At 38.9% G+C, this 10,710-nt stretch overlaps 1 protein-coding gene across 1 annotated transcript; it reads right to left on the bottom strand.

The window, feature by feature from the left end:
* Window positions 1-5: 5 nt before the first annotated feature.
* On the bottom strand, window positions 6-10,204 carry krit1 (KRIT1 ankyrin repeat containing). The gene is made up of 17 exons (XM_030148133.1): window positions 10,010-10,204; window positions 8,175-8,344; window positions 7,862-8,018; window positions 6,360-6,452; window positions 6,148-6,277; window positions 5,808-6,051; window positions 4,966-5,081; window positions 4,681-4,824; window positions 4,428-4,584; window positions 3,961-4,068; window positions 2,075-2,231; window positions 1,788-1,939; window positions 1,543-1,709; window positions 994-1,081; window positions 695-901; window positions 436-552; window positions 6-333 (listed from the first exon to the last, which is right to left on the bottom strand). The coding sequence occupies exons 2-17, from the start codon at window positions 8,274-8,276 to the stop codon at window positions 244-246; spliced, it is 2,229 nt and encodes a 742-aa protein (XP_030003993.1). The 5' UTR covers window positions 8,277-8,344; window positions 10,010-10,204; the 3' UTR covers window positions 6-243.
* Window positions 10,205-10,710: the final 506 nt, after the last annotated feature.

Here is a 10,710-nt window from a genome sequence, read left to right as displayed (position 1 = left end):
GCATGTTAATCCATACATCAATCAGTTTATTAAAACAAAACATTAAATAAACATATTTACATGCAATGAAAATATATTGTATGTCTCATCAAAATACACAATGTGAAATTGTGAAAGATATCAGTGAGTCGAATATACAAAATGAGGCGTTTGCATCGAGTCCAACTCTGCTCTGTCCAAATTTTATAGCAGTCAAACGAGTCAGTCAAACTGTTGTGATGTTTGGCAGCCGGTTGTCTGTTTTCAGCCATAGGCATATTTGTCTGATGTAACTTTATCATTTGGGGTCATCTGTCCACTCAGCTTCATTAGAAGTTTCACAATGAGTCCAGCCTGTAAAGGATGACGACAACAGTTTAACTTCTCTAGGTCCAGTCGTTTTAAAAGAACACAGAACCTCTTGAATGGATTTGGGAAATTTCACCAAGCAGTTACCTGTTTTGTGTGCACAATGAAGTTCATTTTGTTTTCTCCACTGTGTATCTGGAAATACTGATCAGCGTGTCCAAGCTGCCACATAAATGTGCTGTACTCTAAACTGATGAGAAGGACCTGAGGGTGCAGAGATTTGAAACATTATCATATTGAAAATGGAAGAAGAGATGGATCAGTTTACATTCAACAAAACAAACTACATTCACAGATCACACAAGACAGAAATATGGAATCCAACTGCACATAAACTGATAATGACCTTGGTCTCCATATTCATAAGGTGCAGGCCCTTCGTGTTGACCCCGACGTAGACCCGGATGACTTTGTGGTTGCTGGCGCTGGCCTTTGTGTAGACCTGACCTGTGAAAAAGGCTGCTCCGTATGTCGGGATGTCCCAGCAGTTTTGTAGGAAGAGTCGCTGCAGGTGATGCATCTCTTTGCTCACCCCTTCACTGGTGCTCAGAGCCTGAAACGAATGAGATAAAGACAAGCCTCGAGTCAGCCTCAGCAGCAAATGCAAAGGGTGAGTGGAAAGTTTATGATTGAAAAGTACAGTACTTTGTATTCATGAAGAATCCTGTTGGTCCAGTGATATGCTTTGCTTTTCACTTTGGAGATCGGCACAATCGATTTTAAGTTTTCTTCACTGTAGAAAAAAAAACATAAAAAGAAAAATTTAAATGTTTTTAAACTGCAAAACTGGATTTTAAAAACTTATTTCTTTATTTCAAGATATTCACATAAAACTGATGTTGCTTAAAGCTTCAATGTGTGGTATTTAGTAGTATTTTGTTGTGAATTTGTAGATCGCAACCAAATGAGTCCCTATCATTTCGCCCTCCTTTGTAGTGGTGCCACTCGCCTTAAAACAGAAGAAGCAAAATTTTCCTCAGCTATTATAATATAATTGAGGTGCGAAATCATGGAAGTAAACAAAAGCACAACTACTATTCTTTTGTGGTTACTATATACCAATAACAACATAATTATTAATGTTATGTTCCCTTTCTGCAATTAAATCCCTCTAAATCTTGCAAATCTGTAAATTCTATAGATGGTGCAGAACAGAGCCTTAATATATAATATAATATGAAGAATGTCTTTTACTTGAGGAACCCTTGCTTGTGCTTCTTGCTTTCATAGTTTCCGTAGATAATCTGCAGAAGGAGGCTGGCCAGTGTGATCAGTTTGCTATCTGGAGCAGGAAAGAAGCCCTTTAGAAGGCAGTGACGTGCCTCATCAAACAGGATGAGGATGGCCAGCGGATCCTCCACCTGGAACAAAACAGTATGTGATGGAGTTTAAGTAAAGTCAACATAAGGGCTAAAGGCTAATATCTTTTACTGATCTACCTTTTTCTCTACTTCAAGTGGCAGCCGTACATCCCTGCGGAGGAAGAGCTGAGACGTCTCCCTTTGAGGATCCAACACTGTCAGATCCGTCACAATCTCTGACCAGATCCGAAGATGCTGGAGAGGTTTATGGTATGGCTTCAGCTGCAGGTCTGAATCCCACAGACACGCAAGCACCAATGTTTGCAAGTAAAATTTCCACAACAATAGAAGAAAGTCTAGATTATGTCATGCCTGGAAACCTCTTTGATTAAATCAGGATATATTTTTTTAAAGACTGAACTCACGGAGGTTCTCAGAGCAGATCCAGATTGTGAAGTACTGCTGGGTTTCCTGAGAAAGACGCATGCCCTCCATGATCTGCTGCACTGTTGTGTTGTTGCCGTGCTTTAACTCCACAGAGCGATATGAGCCATCCATGCGATATATGCGCACCTTTTCATACTGTGAGGACATAAGTCACAGATATCACAAACTAATCAACTAAAGTACTGTTTAGCCAGTTGAAACAATAATATGAGTTGAAAAACTTTGCATGAGATGAAGGCTACCATCTAGTGGGCAGCAGATTTTACTGCAATTTAGTCATGTAATATTCACAATCCTTCAGAATACTGTGACAGAGAAGTGAAAAATCATTAACTTTGTCATACAGGCAACACATTTGGTATGAACCATGCAACAATTTAAATGGCTGCGATTCTTTGTGTGGCTAAAGCTCTTCCATGAAAAAACACTCTAGTGGAAACAAAGGCCAGTGTCAGTGGTTGTTTCTGTTTGCTGTTTCTTGTACTTCTCTGCCCGACTAAGAAACTACTCCGGCACTTGCACACTTTTATCTTACAGGAATATGATGAAGTATCCACATTCGAACATATATCAGGCAAAGTTCTGACCTATAGTGGCTTATATCAGGCCTGCAATGTAGATAATAATATTAAAATGATAGCTCAAACGGTAAAAATAGCTCCTACTTAGATCCTACCTAGATTCCGTATTTATTACATTGACTTACATGCTCATTTCAACACATTTAAGATTACTTATTGTCAGACACACTCATAATTGGTTTACACAGTTCATTTTTTGTGTTTTTCTATTAGTTATTAAAAATCCATTATCGGTTGAACTCATAGTGAATGCACAGTTGAAGCAGTGGTACATAATGGTGCATGCTTCATCTTGTCTCTAAACCTAAAATATTCCATCATAATTTGGAGTTTAATTGGCTTAACACTTTCAGTGCCATGGGCCGATTAAATCGGCTTTACGAAAACAACCTGTAAAGTGCCACGGGCCGATCAGATCGGCTTTGGAGAACACGCCACATTTGTGTACAAACAAACCATCCACCCCCATTTCTTTCTCACATTTCGATGACGTTCTTTCTGTGTCCCCCTTTTGAGACCAAGCAGACGGGAATTTGAGGTCACGTGACCGAATAATATTTTTATATCTTTTTAATGTTTCTTATTCTCCGGTGTTTCATCAGAGGGAGCCCTCCATGCCGGGGGGCGGCTGTGGACTCCGGGGGCTGTGGCGCCTTCTCTCACTGGGGTCTGCTCCTTTCTGGTGGGTGGGGGTCCCAGTTGGCCCTCTCCCACTAGTTGGGATGCGGGGCTGTGTTGCTGGTGCCTGGTCGCCGGGGTCGGTGGCTGCCTCCTGGTGCGGATGGCTCCCTGAGACAGCGCCTCCTAAATTGATGTTTTACTTTTACTTGTACATTTTTGTTCTGGTCTACCCGTGCTCAGTCAGTCTTCTTAAGTATGTGTGAGCTTGTGGGTTTGCATGTATATGTGTGTGTGTGCGGGTGAGTGGGTGGGGGGCAGTACTGATTTTTAAACTGATATGTAAAGCACTTTGTGCTACAGTTTTTAATGTATGAAAAGTGCTATATAAATAAAGATTATTATTATTATTATTATTATTATAAATTATGCAAATTATGATCAATAATGAATCGGCTGCGTCCGGTGCGTTTTGGATCTAATCAGCAATCGGTCGGATGTTATCGAGCGGTTTCCTGCAGGATTCTTCAAATATTATAAAAACGACGCGAAATACTGAAAAACGGCCAAATTCTGTGGCACTTTTAAGGCTTATTAGCCCCTTAACTGTCTGGCACTTAAAGAGTTAAAGAAATACAGTAGTCAGTGCCTAAATTGCAACTCACAGGTTTGCTGTTGGCTTGCTGCAGGAGCTTCACCGTCTCCTCCCATTCGTTCTGCTTGTTCTCCTCACAGACCTGAAGTGGGGACCTCTTCTGCTGGTCCTCTATGTGCTAGTGGTTTGAGAATCAATGTCATTATTAATGGTTTGTTGGGTAACTATACAGTGCACATTGTAGGATTAAGTATTCAAGTAGTTTATTCACATGCTGGACATTTAAGTTGAATAAAGTAATAGATCATATGAGTTTTCTGCACTCTTGTAATACATTTGGTCTTGTTGACTTAATATTTTAGCTCAACTTGACAAAAATGTCTCACTTGTCTATACATAAAAAAGTGACAAACATGGATTCTAGTTTATGTAAATGCAACTCAAATTTCATTCATCTCCCGGACAAACTATTATGTTCTTTGCAGTTATGAAAAAAAAAACATAAGAGGAAGACATCACTTCCATTCTGTTTCTTACCCGGTCGATCTCTGGGTGCTGCAGCAGGAGCTGCACTATTTCTGCATGTCCTCCTCTGGCCGCAAAGTGCAAAGGGGAGCTGAGCTGCCCATTCAGCAGGTTTGGATTACAGTTGCCTTTCTCCAGCAACAGCTTGGTCGCTTCAACTTTACCGTGCCTGAAAGGAGCCAAACAAACACCAAATTTCAGCACAAAACCAATCAAAGACGTCCAAGAGAATTAAATAATTTTGGACACTACAAACAGCACTGACCAGCAGGCATAGTGAATGGGAGCCCAGTGGTCACTGTCCAGCTGTTTGACCGAGAAACCGCTTTCCAGGAGCTTCGAGAGCAGCTTTGTGTCTCCTTCACAGGCACTTCGGTGGAGGGGGAAGTCGTCCACCCACTGACGCTCCCTACAAAAACAAATAACCATGTATTTATTATAGTTTTCAAAGCATTTGTTACATAAGGTGAGTTATATTCCACTGAGTAAACAAAAAGAAGGGAAACAATACAGGAACAGAAGATGTCAAAAGATGACAGTAATGACTCACTTGTCTTCTGACACACAGTTGGGACCATGTTGCCATTTCTCCCTCTTGGGAATCTGAATCTTGGAGTAATCTGGAGCTCCGAGCCCAAAGTATGGGTTGATGATAACTTTGTCCACCTGCAAACAGGAAGCCACACAAAGACAGAGACATTATTTATGGAACTGCCAGGATAAAAGTTCCAATTTTTTATGTTTAAGTGACATTAAAATGCATGTTTACATTCATATACTCTACAACTTAAATCATGTCATTTTTGCTGCCTCAGCCAGCTGGTGGCTCCATTGTTTTCTAATATTTCTAATGGTGTTAAATAGCAAATTTGGTGGGCTTTTAGTGTCTGATGTTTGCTGCCAAATGGTTCATAGAGCTCACAAACCAAACCATCAGGCTTAGGTATGGCTCATGTTAATGCCTGCAGTGAAATTTATTATTATTATGATGTACTATTTATTAATTTCAATATCAACCATTCCCTTGCTTTTCCTATTGAAACTTTAAATTGAATTCTTCCTATTAACCAATAGTGGTCCTGACTTTTCACACACTTCATTTACTTTGCTGTGTAGCATTGAGGAGTTTTTTCTTCCCGTTTCCCATCATCAAGCATTTGGATTTTTTTCTGTACTGTACTATAATTGTAATTTGGTTGGAACTGCATTAACTTGAATTATATAGGTAGGTTTTGTTGTGTTAACACACCAAATGTCAGGGCTGAAGGTCTATAAAATATACTTATTAACATGCAATTTAATGTTATCAAAACCCTAAATCTACAGACTGTATTCTAGGTTTTTGTGCTGTATTTAAGGTCTGATCTTAGGCCTTATGATGAGGTCCCTCACCCTGTTGGTGTACTGCAGATCAGACCCATAGAGCGGGTTGAGGATGCACATGTCGGCCTTTTCCAGGGACATCATCTTGCTCTTGATCTCCAGGGCAGTGTAGCCCATGTGCAGCCCCTCGTCACTCATCTTGCCCTCGCTGCTGTAAGCCGGGTTGTTTACATTGGTCTTCACCCGCTCCACAGGTGCCGGCCGGAATAAAGCAGGGATGGCGTGAGGTACAGTGTGTTGTTCTGCAAGCCACCTGAGGAGTTTGACAGGCAAAGTTAGAGCTTCATGATGCTGATATTTACTGGAAGAAGTGGAGTGAAGAGTGTTTTTTTGGGGGGTTTATTCTCACTTGTCTAAAGCCAGGAGCATCTTGGAGGTGATTGAGCAGAAGTGAGTGCTGGTTTCACTACACACTCGCATGATGTCCTGGAAGCAGTAGAAGTTGGGGCTCCCCGCGTTGTAAACAGGTTTACTGTTGTCTGTTCAGAATGACTTATCAGTACACAGTTCACACAGCTGTGGAATGTGTTTATTCAGATTCAGATTTTGGTTTTGGCTCACCTTTAACACTGGCTGGCACAACAAATAACGAAGCCTCTCTTCCCTCATTGTCTCCATCAAGGAAAAATTTTTTCATATGCACCACTCGTTTTCCTGCAGCACAAAATCATCAGAGGATCAGAGCTCTTTAAGATTAGTCTGAAGAGCTTCAGCTTACAGATATGTGTATCCCTAAAACTTCAGAGCAACCCAGTACTTCAGTACTTTGGACTACTTGTATCTGAGAGTGAGCCATCAGTGAAAAAAAATGACAGATTTACAGATACAGATATGCATTAATTTTATTGATTCACTTTTCAGTCAGCTAAAGAAAATACAAACAAAAACAAAATTTATAAACCCAGCAATCACCAATGTATCAGGCATTCGCAGTTTGATGGCAGTGAGGATCAAGGACCTTATGTAATATTCTGTCATGCATCTTAATGAACGGAGTTCTCCACCGTAGCTACTTCTTTGTCTTTTGCTCATTTTCAGGTCAATTTGGAAAAATATTTGTGGATCCAGACATTTGCCTTTATTCTGTTTTCTACCATGAAAAATTCATAATTTCTAAAAATGAAACTGATCACACAAGTGTTTTTCATCAATTGAAGCCAATTTTTGTACAATTGTGTAAGTGAGCACAGACCTGAGTGCTCTCCAGCTTTTTCAAGAGCAGGCTTAACAATTATAAATACATTCACTTTTATTAAGCCTTCCTAGAATCAGCTGTACCTAATAAAGTGTCTGGTGAGTGTATTTGCAGGTGCTGTAGCCCATCTGCTTCAAGGTTTCTCATGTTGTGCCTTCAGAGATGCTCCTCATAGATGTGGTTATTGAAGTTGTTACCTTTCTATTGTCTCTAACCAGTCTGCCCATTCCCCTCTGACCTCTGGCATCAACAAGGCATTTCTGGATATTTTTCAATTTTTCAGACAGTTTTTTGAAAGTCCTAGAGCTAGTTGTACATAGAAATCTGCAGTAGATCATCAGTTTCTGAAATACTAATAATCGACCAACAACCACGCCACATTCAAAGTCACTTAAATCACATTTCTTCCACTTGGTGATGCACTGAGTTGTTGCCATGTGACTGGTCTATTAAATATCTGAGTTAACATGCAGTTGAACAAGTGTACCTAATACAGTGGCCGGTTAGTGTATAAAGTTAAGGATTCCAAATGTGAAACTGGTACTATATAAAGATACAAACATGGTCTAAAGTTGATAATATCTCCAACAAGGGGCTTCTAATGATTGTGAGACATATGTAAGAGTAAAACCCTTTTACATATGTCCTTGTCTTATCTAGAGTCGCAGCATTGACTCAACCCAACACATTAGATTTTTAAAAACATTTAATTTACATAATAAGGATCTAAATATTTGAACTCAGATGTAAAATGCAAGCCACTGCTTTAATATGACATATCAACAATAACAACAACCAGTCTTGAACTCTCCTTTGATTCCTTAAGTAAAACATGCCTCAGTGTGGATTTCACTCATATGGTACTCACCTATGAAGCCTTGGCTATTGGACATCAATTTGACTGTTTCGTCCACATAATCTAGAATGGATTTGGATTTATCTCCTCCTGATTTGATCTTTGTCGCCAGGAGGACTTTCTTTCTTTTCTTCTCCTTCCCTTCTAAAGGCACTTCAATCAACAGGATCTTCACACAAACCAGAAAAAAAGGAAATTTTTAACAATGTGTGGCAACATATGACCTGAATTTCCTTCATTCACATTGTGTTTTTGTAGCGTTTATGTTTTCTTTCTGTATTTTCTATTTCTGCCTGTGGTTCTGGACCAGGTGGGGAGGATTTACCTCATAAGCTTTGGCTCTGTACTCCTTTGAACTCAGGCTGACTTGACTTTTTGGGCGAATGACGGCAACAAACACATCCTCCAGGCTGTCTTCGTTGCCCATTGTGCTTTATTTTCTTCAGTCTTGACAAAACCTCCTACACATCGGCCGAATGCTGTGGAGACGCATTCCTGGAAAAAGCAGTTGAAGAGACAAATACATAAAGTAATAAATGAAACATTCTCTTTTTCTTTGTGTTAATACAATATACATGGACAGCCAAATAAAAGCTCTAAAAACATAGTTATTAGCTGCAACCTTGGGGCTTATTACAAAGAAGAAAAATTTATACTAGTGTAAAGGTCTTTTTGCAGGACTTAAAGCTCTAAAAAAGCTCTAAAAAGCAGTACCGACTCCTTTACATAATCAATGAAGCTTGAAGACCATTATATATGTGAATTGTTCATAAAATATAAAAAGTATTGTATTTATATAGTGTTTAATGTTGCTGTACTATTGTTATAATATAAAAACATTTTCAATAAATATTTTTAAATGAAGTCCCATTAACAAAACAGAGATTACAATGAGCTAACATCAGTTATTATTATATTAGTTACATAATGCTGTATTTAATACATGTTTGATATAGTTGAGTATTTCCATTTTATACTTCACCTCCTTAGTTGTAAAACCAAATTCTGCTTTTTTACAGCTATTTAATTGTAAATCAATACTACTGAACCAGCCACAATTTAGACTTGGGAAGATTTCTTTAACAATGATCACTACAGATATTGTCTGATAACAGCAACTATTGGCCAGTTTCACTATCAGACTGATATATCGGTGCATCAATATTTAGTATGTGCATCAATGGTGGCCCATGACTTCTGTACAGTATTTTAACTTTTACTGTTGCGACTGATTAAAATACCAAAAATTTCCTCCTAATCCTGGGGTGTCAAACATACAAACAGAGCAGTAAAATAATGGCATAATCTAATAATAACAGTAATGTGATGATGATAGTCTACAAATAATGACAACTCCACTTTTGATCCTTGGTTTAATGTGAAAAAAGTAGAATTACATTATGAAAATATTTACATTTACAAACTATCCTTTCACAAGAACATTTGAATAACCTGAACAGATATAAACAACCTGAGATGTCTTAGGAAAATAAGAGCAATTTTAATAATTAATAGATCCAATGTGACGTGTAAATTGTGTTAATAATAAGCTGAGACATAATACTTTTGAAATTGCCCTTGTTTTTCTTAAACGATTTCAGGTTGTTCAGATTATTCATATTTTCATAATGTAATTTCACAATAAAACACAGAGTAAAATTTATATGTTTAACATTCCTGGTCTAAACTGTATTTGCTCTTTATCACTGATAAAGTATGCAGATCACTGAGTTTGGATCATTAAGGTTTATTCCTGTTTGTTTCAGTGTCTACATCCTGTTATTGGACATTATAGAGACCTTAATGATCTATAAATGAGTAATAATAATGCAGACCAGTACCAGCTACAGGTTTTACCCATTCCAGGTTATAAAGAAAATAACTTTAGAGTGTGAAAACATTACTAACATGAGTCAAAACTCAACTTGCAGAGTTCAGAGGAAGGTCACACCCCGGAAACCACCCACACCACCGGCTGTAAACTGTTGTTACACATTTTACTTTATCTACTGTATTCTCACTGTTCCTCGTATCATCAGGTTATTTAATTCCCCTCTGTTTCCCAAACTGGATCAACTTTTTGCCCTGGAACAGCAGCTGTAGCCGGGATGCTACTCCCACCATCACCGCTTTTCCGCCCTTTGAGCCGCCTAAACTCACCGAAAGAGACGCGACTTGTCCTCAAACGCCCCCAGGTTCTTCTCCTCCGTTTCCCCGGTTCGTCCCAGGTCTTAAAAGCCCATCGGACCGGAGCCGGACCGGGTCTGGTGGGGGTCTTCCAGAGCTTGTGCTGGTGCTGGAGCCGTGCAGGCCTTTAATTTGGGGCAGGGCTTCGGAGACAAACAGTGGAGTCACGTTACGTTCGGCTGCAGCTGCTGCGTCCGGACGGTAGAGGACTCTGCCGGTGCGGGGGACTCAGTGCGCCCCAAGGACCTGTGTGGCCAAGGTACGCATCACCGCAAGAATTATGTCCCCTGGCCGCAGGAGTACAATTTCGACTTTTTATCTCATAATTATGACTTACCATGGGGATATATTTTTTTTTCAGTGGCGGAAACGGGCCTCCATAGATAGGAAGTACCACTGAAAAAATTATCCCCATTGTAAGTTATAATTATGAGATACAAAAGTCATAATTATGAGATTAAAAAAAATCGAAATTAAGAGATGAAAGTCATAATTATGTGGTAAAAGACATAATTGTGAGATTAAAAAATTGAAATTATGAGATAAAAGTCATAATTATGAGATTTTAAAAAAAAAAAATCATAATTATGAGATTTTTAAAAAGTCGAAATTATGGGGTATAAAGTCATTTATTAGATAAAAAGTCATAAGTATGAGATAAAAAGTCTAAGTTA

This window comes from Sphaeramia orbicularis, chromosome 11 (genome assembly GCF_902148855.1).
Source record: "Sphaeramia orbicularis chromosome 11, fSphaOr1.1, whole genome shotgun sequence".
NCBI classification, from domain to species: Eukaryota; Metazoa; Chordata; class Actinopteri; order Kurtiformes; family Apogonidae; genus Sphaeramia; species Sphaeramia orbicularis.
Note: the sequence above shows the minus strand (reverse complement) of the source record. Positions and strands in the feature narration are given on the sequence as shown.

What these genes read in the sequence shown, in the direction of transcription:
- krit1 (XM_030148133.1), bottom strand. Translation starts at nt 8,276, where the DNA reads ATGGGCAACGAAGACAGCCTGGAGGATGTGTTTGTTGCCGTCATTCGC. An exon ending in AGCACCCAGAGATCGACCGG is followed by an intron (nt 4,069 to 4,427) that starts GTAAGAAACAGA and finishes TCAAACCACTAG; the next exon opens with CACATAGAGGACCAGCAGAA. An exon ending in CACAAGCAAGGGTTCCTCAA is followed by an intron (nt 1,082 to 1,542) that starts GTAAAAGACATT and finishes TTTTTTCTACAG; the next exon opens with TGAAGAAAACTTAAAATCGA.